At 36.4% G+C, this 26,005-nt stretch overlaps 2 protein-coding genes across 5 annotated transcripts; one reads left to right on the forward strand and one right to left on the reverse strand.

Annotated features, from left to right (window-relative positions):
* The first annotated feature begins 325 nt into the window (after positions 1-325).
* Positions 326-19,148, forward strand: LOC116731102 (gamma-enolase). 4 transcript variants are annotated; one of them, XM_032580612.1, is made up of 15 exons: positions 397-440; positions 5,716-5,791; positions 5,901-5,962; positions 9,604-9,689; positions 9,961-10,056; positions 10,346-10,404; positions 11,284-11,353; positions 12,429-12,562; positions 12,674-12,765; positions 12,863-12,993; positions 13,084-13,281; positions 13,602-13,803; positions 16,095-16,203; positions 16,450-16,508; positions 18,121-19,083. In XM_032580612.1, exons 4-15 carry the CDS (start codon positions 9,605-9,607, stop codon positions 18,188-18,190), a joined length of 1,305 nt encoding a protein of 434 aa, XP_032436503.1. In that variant the 5' UTR covers positions 397-440; positions 5,716-5,791; positions 5,901-5,962; position 9,604; the 3' UTR covers positions 18,191-19,083. The 4 variants fall into 4 exon arrangements, with proteins under 4 accessions (XP_032436502.1, XP_032436503.1, XP_032436505.1 ...); XM_032580610.1 differs by lacking the exon at positions 397-440 and having other exon boundaries at positions 4,324-5,791; positions 18,121-19,148; XM_032580611.1 differs by lacking the exons at positions 5,716-5,791; positions 5,901-5,962 and having other exon boundaries at positions 326-440.
* A 1,057-nt stretch (positions 19,149-20,205) lies between these two features.
* On the reverse strand, positions 20,206-25,393 carry LOC116731103 (triosephosphate isomerase). Its single transcript, XM_032580615.1, has 7 exons — positions 25,162-25,393; positions 23,921-24,044; positions 23,476-23,575; positions 22,896-23,013; positions 22,173-22,258; positions 21,197-21,284; positions 20,206-20,874 (listed from the first exon to the last, which is right to left on the reverse strand). Exons 1-7 carry the CDS (start codon positions 25,268-25,270, stop codon positions 20,756-20,758), a joined length of 744 nt encoding a protein of 247 aa, XP_032436506.1. The 5' UTR covers positions 25,271-25,393; the 3' UTR covers positions 20,206-20,755.
* Between the last annotated feature and the right edge of the window lie 612 nt (positions 25,394-26,005).

Below are 26,005 nucleotides of genomic sequence, written 5' to 3' on the forward strand. Positions count from 1 at the left end.
TCAGGGAAGCAGAAACATTTTCATACAGAGGATCATCATGTCTGAGCATGGTGGAGAAGATGGATTATATAACCGCATGTATACAGACTGAACCCCACTACAGCAGTAGAGAAAGACACTGAGACACTGGGAGACAAGAAGCTGTCCACCCATCATCTATTTTTACCACCACTGTTGGACATCGAGCCTCTGCACCCTGTCCTTATCCCTTCATCCAAACCCTTGGTCCATCTTCTCTTTTTTTAATTAACACTCATCTTCTTCCCTCCATCTCCCTTCTGAGTCATCTCCCCTCCCCCCCTCCGTCACACATCTCACCCCCTCCTCCTCCCCTCCTGTTTTCCTCCTCTCCCTCTCTCATCGCTCAGCCTCTCCAGTATTTTCTCCATTGCCGTGCAAGGCAGAACACACACACACACTCACACACTCACGGGTGGCAGGTAAAGGCAGGATTTTCGCTGTTTTTCTTATCCTCTTCTTTATTGGGTTTTGTCATTCTCCATTGCTATTTATTCCTTTTTAGTTTTCATGTGGGCTTCATGCTGCGTAAAGCAGACATAATTAAAAAAATGCATGCGTGTGTGTGTTGTGAGATATTTGAGGTGTCACTGTGTGTGTTGCAGCTTCATGCATGTTTGGAAAATGGCTGTCAAGGGAATTTTGTGGGTGCAGAGAGAGACATGAGAGCGTACATGTGTGCGCCTCCTTGTACGTGCACAGTGTGTGGCTGTGTGTCAGTTTGAGCTCTCAGTATGCTTGAATGTGTCTGATAGGAGAGAAAGGATGAAGAAAACAATACGTGTGTGTGTGTGCATTTTTGCGTTACTATGCATTTTGCTGTCAAGTTCAGATGTTCTCTTTTCATGTAAGCTGCCCAGAAAGGGGTGTATGTGTGTGTTTATGTGACATGCAGTTTCTTGGTGTTAATGTGTGTCCTTGTAGTTGAAGAGGGATGATTTGTTTATGAGTGTTGTGGCAGTAGAAATATAGTGTGTGAGGGCTGATGCATTCATGTGTGTATGTGTGTGTTAGAAGGTGGCAATGTAGCTTACAGGAAGACTGACCTGAATATCCTCTGACTTTTTGGAAAATGGCTGGTGTTTGCTCATGTGATTCTTGCCTGCAGTGTGTGTGCATGAGATGGGATCCTGCAGTCAATAATGCCCAGGTCTCTGGTTTCTAATTGTGTTTGAAGATGGGGCAGGAATACGTGAGAGTATAGGCATCTCTGAGTCTCAGAGAAATATGCTTGGTTGTACTGAAACACTTCCTATAGATCATCAATACATTCAGGTAAAGCTATCAAAAGTGACTTGATTAATAAGTTTATAACAACATGCCTGAATTTTAGAAAAGGTAGCTAAGCCCATAAAGACAAATTAACATAATGTGAGTTTGCAATATTTATATTTTGTTAAAGAAAAAATATATATAGACATATGCACTAAATGCTGGAGAAACATTATGTAGTGGGCCCATGTCATGATAACTTTTGCTCTTGAGCAGAAAATCTTGAAGGAAAATGTCAACACATTAATTAAAATTAAGGTTTTTGAGTGACCTAGTCAAAGCTCAGTAAATTTTCTGTGGATTCAATACTTTTAAGATCCTCTTATGTGGCTGAAAGAAGAAAAAAAAGCTTGTTGCTACTCATCACAAACACTTGAATCTTTTTCACACTGGGTTAAGTTTTTTTTTATAACTTTATATAAGTCTTAATTTTACTAATATTGTCTTTGATGTTCAATTTAAAAAGCAGAATAAGAGGAAATATGGTAACTTTACCAGTAAAGTATGTAGATATGGACTTTAGCAATATGTTTGAGAATATACAAACCATTTTGAAAATGTTTAGCTAACACACACTGATTTGGATGACATCTGGAAAGCCTTAGCTCTACAATAGCTAACCCTAATAAACATCTGGTTTTTCAATCATGTAAAATTCTAGATTTTTATCATGTTTCTCTGGTTCTTCTATGTAATTTCCACATGACTACAGTTAGTTTACTGATATGATTTGGGCCTTCCCTCTTCTCTATCCACAGCTAAATGGCAGCTGGTTGCAGAGATGCACCATCTGTTTTTTTTATTTCAACAAATTAGTCCTTAGTGATATAAATTTGTTGAATGAAAACAAGCATTACTGGCATCGTTTTTGAGAAATTTATATTTTTACCTTCTGCTGATGACTGAACTGTTTTGTAAAAGCAGGTAAAGCCCTGTTCATAGTTATTGAGACACCTGGAAAACACAGTCTGTGTAAAACCCCTTCATTAAATTCTAATAATGAACAGAAAAGATATTCTACATTTAGATTTTATCAAGTAGAAATCATATAAGAAAATAGAACATATGATTAATGTTAATTTACTCAGCTAGGACAATAATCATGTTAAAAGTAGTTTAACTGAATCATTAGTGACATTCTGGTGACCATGATTAGTCTTAAAATGATGAATACAGATGATTATTTTCCTTAGTCAGTGTTCTTGTTTATCTTCATTTGTGACAGTCAGAGCAAGAAATAGTACTAATTATAGTATTAGTAATATAAATAAAACCCCTTTCATCTATTTATGTCAATATATACATGTAGTTGTGTGTTTGTGCATGTGTGTGCATGTTGATGCGCCATATGCCACAGTTCTGTTGCCCATTTTCTTCTCCTCTCCACATTCCTCCATCTCTCCACTCTTCTACAGCCATATATGGTCATTTAATTATTTATCCATGTCTTTCCTCTTCTTGTGATCCTTCCATTTCTGCCTCACTCTGCCTCATTTCCTCTTCCTCTCCATTTTGTCCTTCATCATTCCCTCCCTCCCTCTCTCCTTCCTGCTGGCCATTCCCATTTCCAGGGAAACTCTTCCTTTCGTTTTGACAAATATGCAAAGCCATGTTTGAGTGCTCATTTCCTGCTGATTTTTTTGAAACCCCTGCATCCAAATTTTGATTTTAGCTCTCTTATTTCACACATGCTCCTTGTCTTGACACCTTATTGATTAATTACTATTTTGAATTGAAAAGCTACATGTTCTGCATTTTTTTCTGGAAGAAACCACAAAATATAAAACATTTAAGTAAGAAGTGATCTAATAAAATGTAAGCAAATCAAGAATTCAACACAGCTTTGCTTTGGTTTTATTTGATCAAATGGTCTTCATGCATTCCCCACTTGTGTTTTATTGCATTACTCTTTATTAAATTGTTCCAGTTAATATTAACCAACTGTTAGTCTGAATATCCTATAAGACTTGAGTAAACTGAATAGCTGTGGGGCTAACATGTCTGAACCCTATTGGCCTTTTTAATTAAATATCAAAATACCCAATAATTTTCTTTGCTGGCTTTTAACAATGCTGCACACTATTGTATATTGTAAAGTGAAACAAAAAAATGTTTGGAAAAACAACTATTAGAAATGAGTCAAAAAATAAACCCTCTTATGATACAGATTTGGTCAGATCTAACAAATGATGATTATTTAATTAATATCCTAGAGCACATTCATCATTTCAACAATCAGTTGCTCATGTCAGCTGAATGCACACACAGTACTGAGCCTGGTTTGGCTAGAGGTTGTTTAATGTTAATAAAATGGAGTTCTTCCTTTCCACAGTCGCCAATTGCTTATTCGGAGGTAACGAGCAATTGCATCAAAGTTGATGATTTGATGCAATTGGCTGGGCTTCGTTAGATGTACTTTTATGTATCAACATTACATGAGCAACCTAATTTGACTGTATTGTTATACAGTTCAGATTGGATTGGACTGCAAGATTGGATCTTAGTCTTATGTCAAAATCTGATTTCATCCAAATTTAGACTTAAATTGTTATAAATTTGGATGTCTTGCCTGGCAAAATGATTCAGGTTGCATTTGTTGTCAATTGGCTCAATATAAATGAAATAAACTGCGCAGAAGCCAGTTGTTTCTGGATATTAGAGGACGTTTTCATGAATGCTTTCTATATATGACCAACAAAAAGTCATCATGTAAGAGGTTAAATGGGTTTTGTTCCTCAGTTGTATTAATTAATTTTAAGACAAACAAGTACAAAATTAGCTAAAGAGAAAGTAATGGCAAAGGTTAAGAAACAAATCTATCAATCGTGTTCTTTATGACTGGCATAAAATTTTATATTCTAATATTAATAATAAGGATTACAATATTTGTTGCTTAGTTTGTTGTGCCTAAAGAAGAAAAAAAATCACATTATTTTTACTGTAAATAATTTAATGCTGGAAGACCAGTAAAAGTCTTGTTAACGGATATTACCTTGGACTTTTGAGTTCTTTCATTTTAATTGCTGTTAAACTCTAATATTTGGGTAATATGTCAGATTTTTAGGTCTAATGGCAATGAAAATATATGCAAGAAAAAGTTAACCTGGTGTCTTGTTTACAGTGACAAAAGTAATATAACTCTACTATATTTACAAGATTACATCCTCCCTACATTACTTTACAGAAGATCCAGTCTTTTAACCATCTTTGGGGTTCACAAAAAATGGTCCAAAAATGAAGAAATCTTATTTGTGGCATTTGTGTGCTGAAAAATGCCTTGGTGACATCAGAGGTGACTGTACAGACTGGACTGAGATTTTAGTAAAAGCAACAGAGATTAAAATAATCAATTGTTAAAAGATAGTCAAAGTGTGAAAAACACCATATGAAACACCAAGATTTTAAATTGTGAAGGAGCCCAGGCTACAGCAGCAGAAGACCAATCTTGTGAGCTAACAAGAAACCGAGGCTTAAGCAATTGCCAGACTGTTACAGATCGAAAGAAGATCTTAAATCTTGATTTAACAGTGAAATTCAGGTGGTGGGGTCAGAGTTTGGTGTGAACTACCTGTGTCTTTGATGTTAATTGAAATATACATTGTTCTTTCTATTCTTGTTGTACTTTATTCTAGTAGTATTATTTTAACCACATCTACAATATCTTTGCCTCCTTTATTTAGTCTTCCTTGCAGATAGATATTGTTGCTATTCCTATCCTCCCCTTACTTATTTGAACTAATCACCTCCGTATCACTCCATCCCTGCTTCACCCACTTGTGTTGGCCTATAAGGAGTTTTTTCTCCATCCGATCAGTGCTGGTATCTTTTCTGCTGAGCGCTGCAGTCCCTGTTAGGTGTGGTTTGATGAGTTCGTGAGTGTCCTCCCTCCCTCTCTGCTGCTGCTGTAGAGCTTACGTAACACACAGCAACGTGTACAAACAGCAAAGAGTGAGAAACACAGGGGGGATGTGGAAAAAAAGGAGAAAGAAAGAAGGATGGAAAAAAGATGAGATTGATTAGGCAATAACCTGATTGAGAATGGTGACAGATTAGGAGGAGAGAACATGTGTTTATGTATATTAGATGGTGCAAATTGCAGCAGGATGCCAGTGATGTTAATGCATGCATGACTGACTCAGTGACAATGGAATTATGCTTTCTTCAGAGGGTAAAGTTTAAACTTCATTGAGATGCATGTTGTACTTGAATTGCATGCGGAAGAAGAGGTAATAAATGTAACTAAACAAGATTAAAACACACTTATGAGCAGTTTTTGCATAATTTAGATATATGAAAACGGTTCAGCTGAGTCTTTGGTTTCCTTGGTGTTTATCACCACCTGAAAGTTATTAATCAAGCAGATAATTTATTAGGAAATGCAAAATCTCTTTGTTGATGTCTCATGCAGTGCTGCTCCACCCTTAGGTGGAATTGTTTGGGAAGACTCTGCAATACGGCAGGGTGGGGCCTCAGAGGATCACCAAAAAGGAACAGAGAACCAGTATCCATAAAATGAATGGTTGCCTGTAGAGAAAATCCACCCACACATCAATTACTTTCACTTCTGACCAAGCAAATTCTGAAGGCACCTTCTCTGCCTTTTTCTTCAGCTGAGCACCATTTACTCATCACTCTTTTCCCTGACCTGTTCAGGCGCTGTGACTTACAATAGGTGAGTGAGAAAGAATTTATAGGCTCTCATAACTGCACTTAACCATCAGCAGAAAGCTAACAGATTTTAAAACTGGAGTTAAATTTATTTAAGTGCTTTAAAAACTTCAATAAAGATGGGAATTGAGTGGTCAAAAGGCATTTTTTTAGGGTGAACAAATTTATGTTACCAGAGAAAGTTTTTATATGGGAGACAAGTAGGAATGAGCAATAAAAACAATCACATTAAATAGAGTTTAATATTATCAGGAAGGTTTTGCTTGAATTTAGGCTGATGAAGGAAAATAACAAAGTGCTTTGACACATATATTCTAGATTTGGCTCATGCAAAAATGTAGAAGTTAGAAAAAATGCTTTAACATTTTTCAGGTGATCCAAAAAGTATTCTAAAAATTGCCTATTTGATCATAAAAATACAAATATATTAAGTCATAAAAGATTAAAGAAAACTAAAGAATGATTCCGTATTGCCACATTAAGATATTAATAATGTGAACCAAGTTAGAGTTTATTTTGAGCATATATTTGTGCTATTTAAAGAGTAAAGGTTGGGAATTTGCTTTTGTCAGTTATTGCAAACCATTACATTGTGTCCAAGTTTCTGCCATTTGAGCCAAACTTGCTTTGATGAAAGGAAATTAGCTAGTAAGTCCAGGAAAAACCCAAGCCAGCAATGACCTTAGGAAAATGGACACTTTTAGGGTAAACTTAAATATTTAGTTGACCACATGGAAAGTGTCAGGAATATTTTATGGTCAAATATTTAATTGTTTGGCCAAAATGAGAAGAAGTATGTTTAAAGTGCCCAAGGTGAATACTTTAAACTTAACAGGAATGTACCAGATGTTAAGCATGATTTAAGAGCTGAAAGAAGAATTTTACTAAGTTTTTTAACTTCACATAAGATCAAAATTGAAACCTAAAGAATTGGGTCTTCCAACAGGAAAACAATCCTAAAAATGTATAAAAATGAAGCAGACTAACACGTCTCTGAAATGCTCTGCTTAAAAACTAGGTCTGTGCATTTCTTCAATCCAGTCAAAGAAAACATTCTGAAAGGTCGCTAGAAGGCTAAAATTAATATTATATCCAGGGTTATGATGAGTGTATTTAAACCCTTTGCTATAATTGTGTATTTATTTAAGGTGTTTTGAGTAAAAAATATGAAACCTTTGGTCCGTCAGGCCATTGACAGGGTTGGTGTTGGATGTAAATCTGAATGTAAATCTTTTCATTTACATTCAGGGTTTTTGTCATAAAACTTACTTGTACTGGATATGAACCAAGTGGTTTTATTTTCTGAAACATATTTACAGATCATGGTATCAAAAACATTTAGCTATTTTTGTTGCAGCAACAAAACCTCTGAAGTCGCATGCTACAACACAAATGTCCCACCTTTGTTTTTCTAGAGAAATTTCTAAATCTTCAGTGTAAAAGAATCACAAAAAGCAATCTAATTTCCTTCCAATGAATGTTCCCACAAGCTTTGACCAGACACAGTCTGATAAAAACTAAAAAAGCTTTTCTGCCTAAACTTTGATTTAAGATCTTAATTGGCAAAATACAAAGTGCTACTCTTACAGATATATTGTGAAGCAGTGAGGACAGAAAAGGAGTGGACCTTGTTTTTGATTCTCCATCTTTCTGTCAGTGCAATTGAAAAATACAGCCTCGGTGCCAGGCTTCTGCAAGCTACCAGCCAATTTTAGCTCACAGATCGATAAAGTATTCATACAGCAAAGAGGGACAAGAGCAGCATAAAAGGACTTTCTTGACATACTGCCGCAGTTACAGTTCTACGTGTTTGGAATATCAATGGGCAAACACCCACGGAGGAAAGCACAGATAATCAAACTGAAATGGCATTGAAGGTACAGGTTCCATTACTGTAGCAGGTTTTTGCAGGTTAATAATTTCATGGCAGTACAAAAAATAAAATTAAAAAGCATCATCAAAGAGAATTAATGCATTTTTAATCCTGATATGTAAGGTACTTCAGTCAGTCACAAAGAAGCTGCTCCTTTCATGTTGTACTTTAAAGTGAATGCTAGAATTGGATGTAAAGTGACAAGAGGTGATTCTGGACGAAAGCAGAGAAAGAAAAGCCCAGCTGGGAAGTCAATCTAACTTCTTCAATTTTCTCAAGTGTTCTTTCTCATCTCTCATATCAGAAAAAACTGTTATGTTCGATTTGTCTCAGAAGTTAGCGCTATGATCTAGTAATACTGTCGCATCCCAGAAGAGGAAGGGCAGACTAACTCCTAACAGAGCCAAAAGGAAAATATTTCTCTTCATTTTAACAGTAGAACAACATGCGCACAAGTAGATTGTACAATTTTGCTTGCACTGTTTCTGCAACTTGCGCTAGTTTGTGCAATCCAAAACAGCCATCTTGGATTGTATGTATTCAGAGACAACTTTCTGTCACTGTCCTGTCACTCCAAGAAAGCTACATTAGCCAGCTAACAACATCAAGTTTTGTCCTTTGATTTCTTTTTCTCTTTCTTGTTTTTTAAACTATGTTCTCTTCTGAAAAATGTTTACGGCAAAATCTTTTTCATTTACTATGCTGAGCTTTGTTGTCATGTTGCTAAAAATAAACCTTCTCTGCAGCAAACACAGAACTGGCTAAGTGCATTAATGATCTAAAAGGAGAAAAGTCTTGGATAAAATGTGTATAAACAGCAAAAGTAGATGAATGGTCTGGCTTTAAATTGTATTGTATTGCACTGCTTTGTAAGTCTTGCATGAAGATTTTGCTGGATTTTTGAGAGAGATGTGCGTTGATGCTGTGACCTATTTAGGTGAAAGCTCTAGTGGCTGAGCTGTTTTTCCAAGGGTGAAGACTGGCACCACACAATGCATCTAGAATGCATTTGTGCTGCAAGAGTTTCCGAGATCTCTCTCCTGGGATGCAAAAAGCTGAAGAAGTAAACAGGTTCAGCGGAAACATAAAGATACTGTGAATACAACACAAAAGTGAATATGCATAAGGTTGAATTTTATACAAAGCTTTTCTTCTTGCTTTATATTTTAGAAAGCAGCATTGTCTCAGTTCAGTTTCATCCTGTGAATCTGGGTATGCCGCGTCCTTTGTTTCTTCAAATTATGCAGACCATTATAAAGATAACGTATCACTGAAAACAATTTAAGTGGTGGTAAAATCCTAAATCCTTTTATGATGCATATCTTTTAACTGCAGTTACTGTTGAGTGTATTATTGATTCAATGTAGGGCATTGCTATATTGAATTCTCACAAAGACATTCAGTTCATTTGCTTTTAAATAAAAAACTGCAAGCTGTAAATTCATATGGTCATAATCTGTTACATTTCCTAAACAAACACACAAAACAAATCCATTGACCTATTACAGAAACAAAGTATTAAATAAATAAATACGTAAATAATTTTACTCAAACTTCAAAATATAGCATGACAAAGAAGATCAGTCTTTCTTGGTTTGTCACACTAATGTTTTAGTATCTGATCTGCCTCATGCATGTGGTCTAAAGACCACAACAAGTTTCTTTTACAGCTGCAGTTTTTACTTGTTTGCATTCAGTTGAAATAATTTTTGCTGCCTTGATTTACAGTCCATTTATGATTGATAATGCCAGTCAGTCTCTTTGACCCTCAGGATGTCGATCGTCAGCATTGTTGCCAGGGAGATCCTGGACTCCAGGGGAAACCCCACTGTGGAAGTGGATCTTCGCACAGAAAGAGGTTCTTTGACTTGGAGAAACAAAATGAAAAAAATGTATTTATGATTTAGTTGCCAACAGCATAATCAATTTAACTATGACATAGTGACTAAGATAAAATATCAATAAATGCTTGAAACTGAAGTTTGGGAAAAGATACAAGGACATTCTCAAGGTTACGGGTAGAGGAGAGGCTGTACCGAATATGTATTTTCTGTCCGATATGCCTATTGATTCGAGCACTTTCCATGACATTTAATAATTTTAAACCCGTTTTTTCATCTGTTTCTCAGGTCTATTTAGGGCTGCAGTGCCCAGTGGGGCTTCCACAGGGATCTACGAGGCTCTGGAGCTCCGAGATGGCGATAAAAGCCGTTTTAAGGGAAAAGGTAAGAGGACAAATCAGCTGGGCATCTATGTTCAATTACTATCAACAAAAACTCAGTGCTGCATAAAGTAATTCAACATTCAGGTTTAAAAAAATCTTAAAGCTTCTGCAGAGAAAGCTTGAAACCCTTTTTTTGTTATTCTATTAATTTGAAATGTAGATTAGGGATAAAAGTAATAGCAAAAAAGTAACAAAAATATTTATAACATTTAAGTTTGCAACCTTGTGTCTAATATGTGTTGGAACTTATTATTCTGTAAAACTCTCTTTTTCTTCATTTTGCGCTTTAGGTGTTTTGAAGGCAGTTGGGCACATTAATGATTCTCTGGCGCCAGCCCTCATAGCCTCTGTAAGTCATCAAAACATTTTTTATACTCATTAGCAATAATATTAATTCACAGCAAACATAAAGCTCTCAAGGTTCAAATGTAGAAACACATGAACCAATGTGAAGGCAATTAACACATTTCTTAGAAATTATGGATATGCCAGAGAGTTTTTGGAAATGTAATATTTCCCCCATTGAAGAACATTTAAGCTTTTGAGGAGGTAATGATTGAAAATGTATGGGTCTTACATAATTAGAGCTGTAAAAAGTTTTCTGCCTTGGAGACATCGGGATGAACTGACTGAAGAGAGTAAGAATGGGAGAACAGTAACACTAAAGAATGGCAACAGTGCTGCAAAAATGAAGATAATGATATCATGAGAGTTAGAGGAATTGTGATATCAGGACATTTTTGATACCAGAAGCAATGCAAACTGAATAATTTCCCTCATATAAAAACTTGTTTTATTTCCCAATTTTTACAAACTTTCATGCTTTTAACCTGTTTCATTGCTAATTCAAGTAAATTTGACGCAGTTCATTTACATAGCATTAACTGAAAACAGTAATACTACTCCGAATTTTTTGCCAAAATACAAACATGTTAAATTCATACCCATTTCCATGCACTCCAGTTCAATAATATCGGAATTATTTCTAATTTAAAAAAACAGCACAAACAAGTCAAAAGTTTAACAATTCAGCCACGTTAAGAATAAAAATAGTTATTAAAGAAAGTTAATAAATAGGTGATTTCTGACATAGTAAGTCGGTGTAAATAAGTTCTGAATTACCTAAAAAAAAAGTCAAACTAATTTAAGCATTAACTGTTAAAGTCTTTTCAAAACCTGTAACTTTATGATGCAATTTTGTTTACCAAGTTTCCTTTGCTGTCTGCAGGGCATCAGTGTGGTGGAGCAGGAGCAGTTGGACAACACGATGATTGAAATGGATGGCACAGAAAACAAATGTGAGTCAAAACACAACAGAATGACTTATACCACACCATCAGCCTGTACCAGCCAGCTGGAACTCTCTCGTGTTCAGCAGCTCGCACATATTTTAAAAACTGTTTGCACCAAAGGCTCATTTGTCACAGAGTCCTTTGCAGAGCAATAAGCTGCATAAATACAGACGGTAATAAGACAGAGCAAATAGATTGCTTTGGCTCGGAGAACACCAACTCACATGTTTGATTAATAAATTCGCTCTGAATTTATTTCATCTTCCTAACAGAACAAGTAATCATTTCTGGAAGCACAGCCAACAGCCATGAAAATGGGTTGTAGGAAGAAATTAATATTAGTAGGTACAATAAACCTGACAAAATTAATCAGTAGGGAATAATTGGCAGAGAATGACAAAGAAGGATTCAGCTTATTTAGGTTCTATGATAGCAATAATAAAGCTAACTTTATTGGATAAATAATTATATTTCTGATTACTTTGCCTTTATTGTACCCTAAGTTACAAAAATGTAAGCAAAAATATTTATACTTTTTAGACTATAAATTCAAGCACCATTGTCTTGTTAGTAAGTTACGATTCATAGAAATGACAAATAGACATAAACTTTTAGTTTGTCAACTTTTAACCAAATCAATTTTATTCAGAGAAAATTCACGTTTAAATCCCATCCCTTGTTTTGTCGACTTCTACACAACAGTTGTAGATAAATAATAAAAGACGCATAATAACAAATTAAAATCAATTCTCTCATTAGTAGTTGACATAACCGTTAGCAGCTGTTAATCTAAACTCACATCCTGAATACTAAATATTCCATTTGTGCCATTAAAAAAAAAAAAAAACCTTTTGTGCTTTCCCTCTCAAAAAAATATATCTGCTCCAATGTGAAAAACAACATAAGAGCCTAAAAATATAAATTAGCAAAACTTCTTATGCATATGCCTGAAATATCTGATAATATATTAAAAGTAAAAAGAAAATGGAAATTTAACATTGTTATTCTTTCAAAAATAAAGTTTTGCAAGACGTTTTGATACTTACTCCTGTCTTTTCCAATCATCTGGCATGTCAAACAGCTAAGTTTGGGGCCAATGCCATTTTGGGAGTATCCCTCGCCATCTGTAAAGCCGGTGCAGCAGAGAAGGACGTCCCTTTGTACCGCCACATAGCTGACTTAGCTGGAAACACCGAACTTGTGCTGCCGGTTCCTGTAGGTCTCAATCACATTATAGAGTGTCTACAACAGTCGGATGAAAATATTTTAACGTAAAACGTTCATTTAGCTGGATTTTCAAAGAAATTTTATTCTTTGTCCTTCCAGGCCTTTAATGTGATAAATGGAGGATCTCATGCAGGAAACAAACTTGCCATGCAGGAGTTCATGGTTCTGCCTGTTGGGGCCGAGTCTTTCAAGTAAGAAATGCGCTTTGCTTTTTGTCATCCATTTTGATTTACATTTGTTGTCTATCAGCATGTTTTCATCTTCCTGTTCCCGTGGTTTGGTTTTCAGAGAGGCCCTGAGGATAGGATCCGAGCTCTACCACACGCTGAAGGGCGTGATTCATGAGAAATATGGTCAAGATGCTATTAATGTTGGAGATGAAGGAGGATTTGCTCCAAACATCTTGGAGAACAGTGAAGGTGAGGATGGAAATGTAGTTGAAAATAAGGCCATTCTGCTTTTAAGCATTAATGTCTTGACCTTTTTATATTGTCTCATTCGGTTCTCAGCCCTGGACTTACTGCAGACTGCCATTGAGAAAGCAGGCTTCACCGAAAAGGTTGTAGTCGGGATGGATGTGGCCGCCTCCGAGTTTTACCGTGAGGGGAAGTACGATCTGGACTTCAAATCCCCTCCGGATTCATCCCGACACATCAGCGGAGAAGAGCTGGCTGACATCTACCAAAGCTTTGTCAATAATTACCCAGGTGCAGCACTTTCTGTTTGACAAATAATAAAATACAAAATCCTTTTTACTTTCCTTACAGACTAAATCACAGGTGTCAAACTCCAGTCCTCAAGGGCCGCTGTCCTGCAGTTTTTAGATGTGCCACAGGTACAAAACACTGGAATGAAATGGCTTAATGACCTCCTGTGTAGATCAGTTTTCCAGAGCCTTGCTAATGACCTAATTATTCTATTCAGGTGTGGTGCAGCAGAGGCACATCTAAAAGTTGCAGGACACTGGCCCTTGAGGACTGGAGTTTGACACCCCTGGACTAAATCATCTCTCCCTGTTTCCTCCCAGTGGTCTCCATCGAGGATCCATTTGACCAGGACGACTGGGAGGCCTGGTCCCGTCTGACGGCCCAGGTGGGGATTCAGGTTGTTGGAGACGACTTGACAGTGACCAACCCAAAAAGGATAGAGAAAGCTGCAGAGGAGCGAGCCTGCAACTGCCTGCTGCTCAAAGTCAACCAGATTGGCTCGGTCACTGAAGCTATACAGGCGTACGTCTGCTTTTTAAAAATTATTTAACCCTTTTCTTGTTGTTTTTCTTTGGAGCGTTGTGAAATATCTCTTCATATTGTAACTTTTTCTTCAATTTGTAGGAAAGTAACAGAATCTATAAATATTTACTATATTTCATTCGTAAGATCTTTGTGTTTTATATTGCGGCATTTAAAAGGGGGCAAAAAAAAAGCAAAGACTTGACCAACAATATGTAACAGATGGAGCCAACAATGAAAACATGTGAGCTTATCTAGTGAGGTAATGGTGGAGATTTATGGGATTCAGGTGAGCTTAATCAGTGGGATTGGCAACAGCTGTTCCAAGTTAGAGCTGAACAAGACACAGAAGGATCTACAAACCAAAAGGAAAAAAGTCTAATACGAACAAACGAGAACAAGCCAACATGCACAGACAGAAGAACCTAAAAACGGAAAAACACACATGAATTAACTGATAAGGCCAATAAAACCATGTTGTGTATGAAAACTAAAACCCAAACACCCAAAGATCATGACACTCTGTTTTATGTGCAGAATGAAAACAGATGTTTCTTAGCCATTGATTTATTGAATGCTTGCAGGTTTGCTGCACTTGTCATAGCTGCTGCAATGAAATAAACAAGTTTAATTGATGGGTAATTAGCAAGCTTTTGCTGAACTGCAGTCATCTGAATCAGGTGAAGAAAAGGAGAGAAACATCAAAAACATGCAGGACTATGGATCTGGGTTGGAAAACACTAAATTAGGACATGGTTATCTATGTATTTGTTTATTTTAGTTTGTGTAAGGCTACAAGGACTCAATAATTAGCCAATATTTAGTAATGTACTAGACAGCTTTAGACTAATTTGTGGGTCTGTTGGTAATAATGTAAAAAGCCCAGCATAAATATACATTTTATTGCTGCAGAATAATCGTAAATATAACAAACATCCCAAAAAGCTGCCTTTTAATTTGAGTACTTTTATGCAGTGTTTATGCAAATAGATTGGAGACATTCAACCTGAACTCACTCTTCTGTGAAATGAAAAGGAACAAACAGAAGCACCTTATGGAGGCTCTGACCTTGTTGAGTCATAAAGGTTTCTGTGTCGTCTCATCAATCAGTCCTGCAAACAAACTCAGAATTAGTCAGGTCGCTGTCAGCAGTGCCAATCTTGAGATAATAATGAGAAATCAGAAACACAAACTTAATCAAACCAATTGTTTTCTGTTCATTTAAATTATTCCTCAAGGTGGGATCGTTGTTTTCTTGTTTCTTTTTTAGCCGCCTTCACACAGTAGTATGCACTCTTCCTCTGACTGTGTGTGTCATTCATTTGAGACCTGACATAACGTCACTCAGCCTTATGAAACTATCAATCATTGAGTCCAGCAGCAGGAGAGAAGAGGGTGTGAGGAAGATTAAGTGACAAACAGAACCAATGACACTATTAGTGATGTATTGGCTCCATCTCCTAAAAAATCACCCTGCATCATTAATCTGATATATTTAATAGCTCAGCTGGCTGAGTGGAAATCCCGAGAAGCCTGGAGCTTCAGAGGACATCTTAATTTTTATGTTGTTAACTTGTCAGATGACCTGCGGCTACAAATGAATCATAATGTGATTAATGCACTCACCCAATTAAGAGGGTAATATATGCAAAACTGCAGTTATGCGGGGAGAGAAAAGAATAAATTTTGTGTGCTGAAGACTATGAATTTCTCTCTATTGTACATGAAGACAATTAAATATTTCAACAGTGAAACAACAACTGCACCAAAGTCAGGGGTCATGTAAATAATATATTTGTATAAAGTGCAAACCTTTACATTTAGTTAAGAGATTTTCATATTCAATACATGGATAACACAGAAGACTGGATTTAGCCTTTTTTGATGTAAGAGTTGTTTTGTTTGCTTTTAGAAAAGGAAATACAAGTCAACAAATATTTAATTCCTTTATATTTAGAAAGTTAAGAAAGTTTCACTGTAGTTTTTAGCACCTATGCTGTAGAATTTATATCAAGAGAGTAATATATATATATGTTAAGAGTGTTTAAGTTATTCTCAGCTCTCTTTTTTATTTTGTAGAAATTCATGCTTCTTTTTAAGATCGAAAAACAGAACAATGTTTCTTTTTTTAATCAAAATGTCCCTAGTTTGAACATTACCTACATACTACTTTCAGAGTAAATGACGTGCTGCAAGGCGCAACAGCACAACCTGCACAAATGTTGAGATGCCGCAGTATTTATTCCCATGAAAATTAGGTTATGATGTAAACTATTGGCTCTTTCTTTCAGATGCAAGCTGGCTCAGGCCAATGGCTGGGGAGTGATGGTCAGCCATCGCTCAGGGGAGACAGAGGACACCTTTATTGCCGACCTGGTGGTGGGACTCTGTACTGGACAGGTAATTACTTCACTGCTCTTACAAAGTATTTGTGTAATCTGAAAAAGTAACATATTGTTAAGCTAACTCACAGCAGAGTAACAAATCGATAGGTTTGTGCTGTGACTTGATAAACTGCAGCTTTTTCAATCTGTGCATTTAAGTCTCCATCTCTGACTCACCAAAGGTTAATTTGGTCTTATCCAACTTCATTTACATCTTTTTTTGGTTTGTCCATAACTTACTGAACTTCGTTCTCTATTGCAGATTAAGACTGGCGCCCCCTGCAGATCTGAGCGACTTGCTAAATACAACCAGCTCATGAGGTCAGTAGGTTGCAGACTCAACTCTACCATTCACACATCTTAGGTGTCCCATAAGGCTTTATAGATGATAATTTGAGCTATTACTGTCAATGTTCTTTGACAGTGAGACTGGATTTAGTGTCACACAATAATAGTTCTCCAATTCTTGGAAAAAGCCACATTTTTTGTGTCTTGATTGGGAAACAAAATGTAATAATGTCAAACCTCACCCACAAAGATATAATACACCCATCTCGAATAATTCTAGATGGGTGAGAAAATAGACTAATCTTATGGAAAGTTGAAATATGCAGAGCTAACATATTTCAACACATTTTTCAGTTTTTATTCTGTTATGCCTAAACTTTCTTCAGTATTGCTGCAGTTCTATGTCACCTTTCAACCTAAATCAAATCAGGCACAGCAGCAGCTCTGCAGAGCCACTTCTCCATAGGTGCCTGCTCTATTTTAGTACTTAGAGTCCGAGCTAATTGACGTGACAGTCAACGGCATCGCTGGTGTCACCCCATGCGTCCGAACCAGTCAGCGGCTGGAAGGAGCAGGGAGAGTAGGAGGAGGAGGGATCGGCTCAGCGATTTAATCCCATTGGGTTGTGTGGAAGCACATGGGAGAGGTGGAGGCTGGAAAGACTTAGAGTGGCATTAGCCAGGTAGAAACGCTAATCTGTGCAGTGGAGCAAGAAAACGCTGGCGAAAAGTTTGACTTGTCTAACTCAAACTCATGTCAATATCATGAAACTTTTAAAAATTAATATTTACTCCGAATAAATGCAAAAACAAGAGAACATGTCATTTAGGCAATCAAGATGTGCCTTGATCATCCAGGAAATTACAACAAATAAATATAAAGTTACCTAAACAAGACAACTTTCACAGTAAGAGCAATTACTAAATGGGAGTTGTGGGACTGGAAACGTGACAGATAACCCTGGGCTGGTAAGAAGAAGGAATAAACAATTAAACTTTCAACTTTGCAGGCCACAAGATCTCCATAGCAACTAGCAGCACTTTTTACATGCTTACAGGTTGGTTGCAAGATATTCCAATAAAAAGCATTTTTTGTCTTACCATCAAAAAATACAAACACTTGCTTGCAGTTTTTCAAGCGTTAACAAGAGATGGAACTATGTGACTTATGCCCGGTGTATGGTGGATAATTTTTTTTTCTTGTTTGGCATCTTGAACTTTAAATTATAAGGATATTCTCAACTACAACTGAAAGCCCAGAACTTTGAAAGACTGCAGAAGCTTGTTGTGACTTTTCTTAACTAAGGTGCATCTTTTTTTTGATTCTCCTGTCACTCTGTTTGGGTTACCTCTCCTGACCTATCCTGTTGATGGATTGTTAGGTGACAGGCAGTGCCTGCTGATTGTGACTTAAAATTCAGAAGGTTTTTGAAACGGGTCATTTTTCAGACACCAAAAAACATTAACTTATTGCCAAAAAGCGGCTTGGTGGGTTTTGTAAGCACTGTGGCTGATTTTAGAAGCAGCAGAGACCCAAATGGAAGCACAAAAACATGCAAAATATGAATTTTGCATAAAAGATCCCTTTCATTCGTCAAAATAGAAAAAAAAATGTAACCCAAAGACTTGTGTCTCTGTTTTTTCAGGATCGAGGAGGAGCTGGGCGACCAGGCTCGCTTCGCCGGCCATAACTTCAGGAACCCAAGCGTCCTGTGAAACCAGCTGACAGACGAGAATGACTCACACACTCAACGCACGCAAAATGCCCACGCAAACTGACACAAACGACTAACAAGGAATGAGCCATGTACAAAGAACGATCACTCAAATTCAGGAAAAATACAATCGCAAAAGAGCTAAGCAAAAGAAATGAATCAATTATGCACTAGACTTAAAAGAATGGAGGTGATGCTGTATGCAGACACACATACACACACGCACACAGTTGCAACACCTGAAAATGCACATGCAGGGGAACACTCTAAAAAAAACAAACTAGAATCTATAAGCCAGACATGCACTGTTATTGTAGGAATAGTTCATGTACACCCAGGAGGCAGGCCTGCAATGATAACGATTATTGTTGTAAAAAAACAGAGGTAAGTAGAAATTCTGTAGAATAATATAGTCTGAAGCACGCAACTGAAAGAGATGAAAAAGTCAAACTTTTAAGACCAAACGAGGATGATGCAGATGTAGGAACTGAGTGAAAGCAACAATAAAACAATAAAGAGCACTCTAACACCAAAACACACACACACACACACAACCCTTCAGCTGTGTCTCTCTCTCACCTGGACACTCAAGAACCTGCACTCTTCCTAGCTCTATCCTCCTCCCTTTCTCTCTCTATATATTTTACTCTCCTTCTTCTCGTTGTGTCTGTGTCTCAGTTTTAACTGTTCTGGTTTTCTTCTCAACCTTGTGTGAATCTGATTATTTGTCCTTCATGCTTGAAGTCCTGCTTCTGTCCTGAAAGAAAATAAGAAAATCCTTAAAACTCAAGAACCTTTGACCCTTTTGGTTCCCCCGTCCCTTGTTTGTCCATAGAATAGCTGTGTCAACAAAAGATGAAAGAGCAATGAAAATAAAAATATGAAAACAATAAAGGAACACTTGTCAATTAAAATAATGTGAAAATATGTGAAATAAAGATTATGTTCTAACATTTCAATCAACTCTACTCTGTGTTTGCACTTATCTGAATCTTTCTCCCTAAGTTGACACCTACTGCATGTATTATGATTACATATTACAGATTTGACTTGAAAATATCGTTTGAGAACTATAGAAAGATATATATTGAAGGCTACAAATAAATTAAAAGCCCAATAGCTGTTCTGTGATCAATCCAGGTATCTCTGAGTTTTTGTGGAGGAAAATTATAGGATCTAAATACATGAGCATACATAAAAATGCATATACAGAAAAATTCCAGCTACAGTAGCTAATTAAAAATGTTGTAAAATCTTATACTCAAAGTCACAGATGGCTTGCAGTGTACTTTGAGGAGCTTCACAAGGCTCGGCTTTCCTGCTCTATTCCAGTTCATGTTCTTAGTGTTTGCTTCCAGGGTTCAAACGTTCACAGAACTGCAGTGCTTCTGAAAATGCAACGTCTCTAAAATTTTCCGTTGGGCCAATCTCAAGGCAGTAAAGGTGTTGACAGATTAATTTGCACTCCCACTCATGTGGGATCAGTTTGATTTACAGCTGTTAATACAAGAACCCCCGCTGCTATCTTCACAGTTATTAGAACAGGCAAAATACTAGTGGGGGTCTGCCATACAGGTATGCTTTTTGAAAATCTGTCAAAATATGAAAAGTCAGCTCAGTTTGTGGGACTGAAGAAATGGGAGACAAGATTTTTGAGGATTCCTGCAAAAAACAACAAATTTGCTCATATTAAAATTATCAATGTGAGACATAAATATATTTTTACCTTCTTAAGAGTTTAAAGAGGTTACTCACTTGTAGAGAGACAAAACATAAACATAAATGTGTCAGAACAGGACACTGATGAGTCCTACACCGCTATGGACTGAAAGACTACTTGGCAAGAAAGAAGCCAACACTCCACAAGCAGCATAGGAAGCCATATAGTAGTTTGTAAATGCACTCTTTGCAAAGACCTAATGCAGATGTTTGTGAATAAAGCCAGAATGCTTTCCCCAAGCACATTTATGTTAATTGCCCTCAAAAATGGCCCTTATAAAGATGAAACCATTGCAATGTGTTTCCACATTTTATTTATTTGCTTCCAGTGTACAATGATCAGTTCCCCGATCGCTACATTTTCTAAAGTGCAACCTGAGCCAGGGTTAAGCTACATACAGTCATAAAGCTTTTAGACCTACTGAGTCACTGACTCTTCACATTTCCTTTGCATATGTTAATGTAAGGGAACTATGTCTACAACAGTAATTATTACAGACTGTGTGTTACAATACAGGAGAGACAAATGTCACAGGAGTGAAGAAAATCACATTATTTAGTAAGTAAACAGACACTGATTGATGCAATTTAAAAACAAACTTCACAGGTTAAACTAAGAGCAGGTAATAATGAGATTGTCCTTTTCAACTTAAAAACTACTGAAGATATGCCAATGGTAATTATATCTCACTTTTTAGACAAATAAGCATTAAATTACATTTAAAGAAACCAACATATTCATGTAAAACAGACATTTGTTTGTGCATGAGTCAGCTTAGTTCTCGTAAAACTGCAGTGTGACAGAATAGTGTGAAAATGATCCCAGTTTAGTGATCGTCTTTACACTTTATGCACGTGCGTTGATGATGTCAACAAACTCCGGTTTCAGAGAGGCTCCGCCAACCAGAAAGCCGTCCACGTCGCCCTGAGACGCCAGCTCCCTGCAGTTTGCGCCGGTGACTGAACCTGGAGGACACACCCAGCCAAGAGATGCATAGTGTGAATGAAGCAGTAAGAAAAAAGCTTTGGAGGAAATAATTCTTAAACACAACTGCGAGTGCTGCATTGAAAAAAAGCAAAAGACACAACAGTAAAGGGAGACCTACACTTAAAGTACAATGCAAAACTTTAAAAAAATCTTCACTAACTTCTTTATTCTGGTCTTTCAGGAAGAATTCAAAGCGTCCAATTAGACAACAGAAGACATTGGTTGACTAGACAAGTATATCTATAGCAGCTAAATATAGTAGCAAAAAATAAATATATGCAGTATAACATCACCACGAACCTCCATAAATGATGCGCAGGGAGTCAGCCACATCATCTGATACATTTGCTGTGAACCAAGCCCTCAGCTTTTCATGAACTTCCTGAGCCTAAGGAAGGAATACATATTATACATCTATCAAGTAAGTACAATTATAAAAATAAATCAGAAATCAGTCTGGCAATGTTCAATAAATCTCTCAGATTCAAATATGAATATAACAATAAAAGCGTTCTTGGAAATATAACACTAAATCTGCATGTTCATGCAAACCAGTTTTTCTACAAGTTTGTGCTTTTATTTCTAGGTTTGGAAGTTTATGTTGCGCCTGTTGTGCGTGTTTTTATTCCGTCACATCTGTATTTACGTCAGACACTTTATTCTTCTCGTTCTTTCTCATTTGTATTGTAAATTTTTGTGCTATTCTACATTTCTATTTGGCAGCCCCTAATTATTCTAAAATCGTATCTTTTTTAAGTTGTCATCTAATAATCATTCACATTAGGTCACTTTTTTATTCAGATCCCCACTACCCTTTACAGTTAGTAGCAGCTGTGGTAAATATGTAAAAAAACCAAAAAAAACCAACTTAAAATAAATGTTATATGTTCTGTTACAGCAGGATAATCTCATACTGAAACTTGGAGAAAAAAATAAACTTTTGTCATTAGTGAATTTATTCCTTTGGGGCAAAAAAATTCTAATTTTAGACAATAATAGTTATTATGAAATCATCTGGGCCACAATTACAATTAAGTTTTTCCACATGAAGTTTGTCAAAAGACTTTTATGGAACTGCAGTTGTCCATGACTGAAATTAATTTTCACAACCTTTTCTGAACTGGCAGCACAATTCAGAAAAAGAAAACATTCAGAAAACATTCAATCATATTTTTCTTGTTTGATGTTTTATTTTAGGATTAGTTCAGTCTTTTGTGCGTTCTAAGCCTCTTGAGACAAAGCAGCCAAAGCTACTCTGTCCCTTCTTTATTGTTACCTGCTCAGGTGTGGCTGTCTTTCCAGTGCCGATGGCCCAAACAGGTTCATACGCCAGCACCACTTTCCCCCAGTCCGTCACATTTTCTGCAACCCAACATCCCTTTAATCCATGCATTGCAAATGAAAGCTCGAAGCTGTAATTAATCCAATCTGTTCATAAACGGAGTAATCCGGAAAGCAAATACACAAAGTCTGCAAAGAAACGTTTGCACACAAACAGAAAGTAAAGTTCACATAGAAACGTGTCCTTGTAGCAGTGGGAAGCTGCAGACACAGCTGTGTCTCCTAAAATTTCTGCAGCAGCAGAGTCCACTGACCTATTTACATTTTAAAACAGTGAGCAACCTAGATTCAGTACAGGAGAAAAATGCATGAGGCCAACATGTGACCAGAGAAAAGATCATTAATCAGGTTACGTAATGTAGAGTAAAATACAAAAAAACTGGTTTGCAGGTTTTAACCAATCGTCCCAATACATTCCAACTTTATTTGTTGATCGTTTTTCATATAATAATATGCCTATACATACAATATTTAATCATCATTGGTCTAGTATAGCAACTATTATTGTATTTTTAAAAATTGTTTTAAGACAAAAAAAAAAAAGCTAAAGGAAAATGTAAAAACTTAGACCAAAAAAAAAAAACAAGACAGGAAATGAAAAAAAAAAAAAAAAAAAAACTAAACCTGAGCCAGGAAGAAACATAATAGATTTGTTCACCTGCAATAACCTGTGTCTGAGCGTAGATGACTTCTTCTGTGGTATCTGCCTCTCGCTCCTCCAGCTTCTCACCGATACAGGCGATCACTCCGAGATCGCTCTCCAGCGCGTGAGCAACCTGCAGATATCATAACTTAGTCAATGCTTTACCTTCCACATCTCATATATTTGTAAGAAATTCCATTTTGCTTCTGTACAATGACATTAAAGGCATTCTGATACAGAAGATATGACCTGATACCATTATCGCAACAAAAATATTTAAATCCCAGATGTTTTTTACTAATTTACTAAGAGAAGAAAAGATTTTCAAACATTCAAATTAACAAACAGTACAAATTATTTGCTCCATTACAGATTTCTTGTACTTTTGATTGTTTCATTTTATGCTTTTTCAAAGCACTAAAGAAGAAATGGGGAAAGTCTGAGGAAACAAAATGGGTTTCTAATTAACTGAGGGCAATAAGTTGAAAAGAATCATAAAAAAGGACTTTATCATTTTCTATGACATATAATGACGCAGACAGACATAGCAGTCAGTCTGTGAAATAAACAGTCTGTAGCAGGAATAAAGTTTCACCTTTTGGCCGATTAGCTCATCACTTTCCCCGAACACATGGCGCCTCTCTGAGTGTCCGAGGATCACCCAGTCTGCCCCGCTGTCCTTTATCATAGCTGGGCTGGAGGGAGGCACAGGGGGGTAAACATGGTGGGGAGTAGGCCACCTCTTAAAGAGCTGGACTGCAACAGATTGTATTTATTTTAACAAAGTATGATTTTACTTCAGAGCTAGGAAATATTGAACTCTGTTTTTCATTTTCTAAAACACATTTCCAATGTTCTCAGAGTTTACCTCCTCCAACATAGATCTGAACATATGACATATGGGATGATTTTAGGGTTTTTCCAACCCTTAGTTGATTAAAAAAAAAAAAAAAAAAGGAACCACTTGTATGAAACATAAAATCAGTCCGAACCGTGTTTGCTTTTTATTTTACTATTTTGTCTCTCAGTGGCTGACACACCTGATCTCTCCTGTAAATGCTCCTTTAGCCACTTTGTAGCAGTTCTGGGCTGAGACCCCAATTCTAGGATCCAGAAGGGACCGAGCAAAGTCCAGATAGATGGAAGGAGCAGCACACACCACCTCTGAAAACAATACAGAAAAGTTACTGTATCTGTTGCTTTTTCTTCTCTGTAAGAGCAGTTTCAAAGTAATGTAATTTTATAAGGATCATAATTGCTAAAACTTGCTTGATGCTGTGTAGAAACTAGGCATTCTTCTTTATTATTTATTAATTATTCACACTTTTCTATCCTGGATTCATTATGCGTTTACTCAAAATCTTTCATATGTGGCTTTTTAACCCATTACTGGTAAACCCTGAGAAAAATAATAGAGCTTATATTTAATGAACTATGACAAAAGAAAAACAACAAAAAAAGAACAAAAAAAAACATTTAAAAAATCCCCACAGAGCTTAGATTAGTAAGTAAGTAAACTTTAATTTATATAGCATCTTACATGCACCCAAAATTTAGCTCGAAGAATTTAAGTTAATATAAACACTAGTGATATTGATCATTATCTGTAGAAGCATAGAGAGGAAGGAAAATGTTCAGTGCACAAAAAAATTAAATTTAGTTCTTGTTTTTAGAAATCTGAAATGATGCATCTTCTAGGATGGGGTGAAATAGATATCCAGAATTTTTTGTTAAGAAATTGCGTTTAAGGTGCTCTTTTTGCAATTAATTTTTTTTTTTTTACAATAAACAATTAATTGCGTAAATGTTAATTACATTTACGCTTTTAAAAATTTCATTATAATAATTATCAACCCTAGTAACAAGACCTCTGCAATCAAATCCTAACAAAATATATTTATATATATTTAATATATTTTAAAAAAAAAATATATATATATTTTATTCAAATATGATTTATGTTTTCTAAAAGTAAAAAACAATAATAGATTTTATTCTGTGCTCCATTTATACTCATTGTCTGAAAGAAACTGTAGGTTCTTTCATGTAGAAAATATTCTTAGGAGAAGTGCAAGTAATTGAGTAAATGTACTCAGTTACTTTCCAATACTTAAAGACAGAAACGTCAGAGGACTTTTTGCAAGTCATCCTGATCACGACTCCACCTCGAGCTGCATCCCTATATTTATTTAACACTTTTATTTAGAAAACACAGCTAATAGCGGATAATTATATGGGAGCGTTGCATCTAACCCTGCAGCCGCTCATCAGTCAGGGTTACCGGTCTGATCGTCCAGGCTGGCGGTGTTCAGAGTGGTGATCAGCTGTTCCAGGCTCTCCTTATTTCCGTTCATCTTCCAGTTTCCCCCGACGAAGAACCTCCGTGCCATGGCCGGTTGCTGGTGGTTGATGCCCGGTGAGAGAGGAGATGAAGGCCCCGGTGTTCAGTTCAGGCTGGTGTGCAGTTCAGGAGCTGTTGGAAATATCATCACCAAACATCCGTCTTCTTCTGAGTTGGGATTAAAAGACCGACGTGGAGCAAGTTTTAAGGGTGGCTATAGCGCCTCCTTCTGTGCGAACAAAAAACTGCCATTAAAATTTTGCATATTTCAACTGATGTTGTAGAAGACATTTATTTCACACACACACACACACAGACACAAATCTGAGACCATTAGGTTGATTGAACTATTTTAGAATAATGATATACATTTCTCATCTGAATTTTTATGACTCATTCATAAATTTTTCCAATTACCTATATACTGAAAGGCAAGTGAACACATTAATTAATACATCATTGAAAGTTTTACCTGAAATGAAAATGAAGTGCTTTTTTTTATTAAAAGAAAACACATTATAATGAGATAAGAAAATACAAACAATTTTATACACTTACATCTTCAAAAGCTTTATAATGAGGCAGAGAAAAACCTTATTCTGGTTGGTGACAGTAAATACAAACAGCTTCCTTCACACAGCTGAGATCAACTAGTAAAACTGAGAAGCTCCTTTTAATGCCACAAAAGGACATGAAAATGAAGCATGTGGAAATCGGACTTACAACTGCAATGTTTTCATCCAATAATTTTCTATACCCGTTTGTACTTGAAGGGTTGCATTGA

Source organism: Xiphophorus hellerii, chromosome 13 (genome assembly GCF_003331165.1).
Source record: "Xiphophorus hellerii strain 12219 chromosome 13, Xiphophorus_hellerii-4.1, whole genome shotgun sequence".
Lineage (NCBI taxonomy): Eukaryota > Metazoa > Chordata > Actinopteri > Cyprinodontiformes > Poeciliidae > Xiphophorus > Xiphophorus hellerii.

Coding starts and splice junctions, on each gene's coding strand:
- LOC116731102 (XM_032580610.1), top strand. CDS start 5,693: ATGCAGTGCTGCTCCACCCTTAGGTGGAATTGTTTGGGAAGACTCTGC. Junction 10,057..10,345: donor AAGCCGTTTTAAGGGAAAAG/GTAAGAGGACAA, acceptor TTTGCGCTTTAG/GTGTTTTGAAGGCAGTTGGG. Junction 12,994..13,083: donor CATCTTGGAGAACAGTGAAG/GTGAGGATGGAA, acceptor TTCGGTTCTCAG/CCCTGGACTTACTGCAGACT.
- LOC116731103 (XM_032580615.1), bottom strand. CDS start 25,270: ATGGCACGGAGGTTCTTCGTCGGGGGAAACTGGAAGATGAACGGAAAT. Junction 23,014..23,475: donor ATGAGCTAATCGGCCAAAAG/GTGAAACTTTAT, acceptor TGATATCTGCAG/GTTGCTCACGCGCTGGAGAG. Junction 22,259..22,895: donor TCAGACACAGGTTATTGCAG/GTGAACAAATCT, acceptor GTTGGGTTGCAG/AAAATGTGACGGACTGGGGG.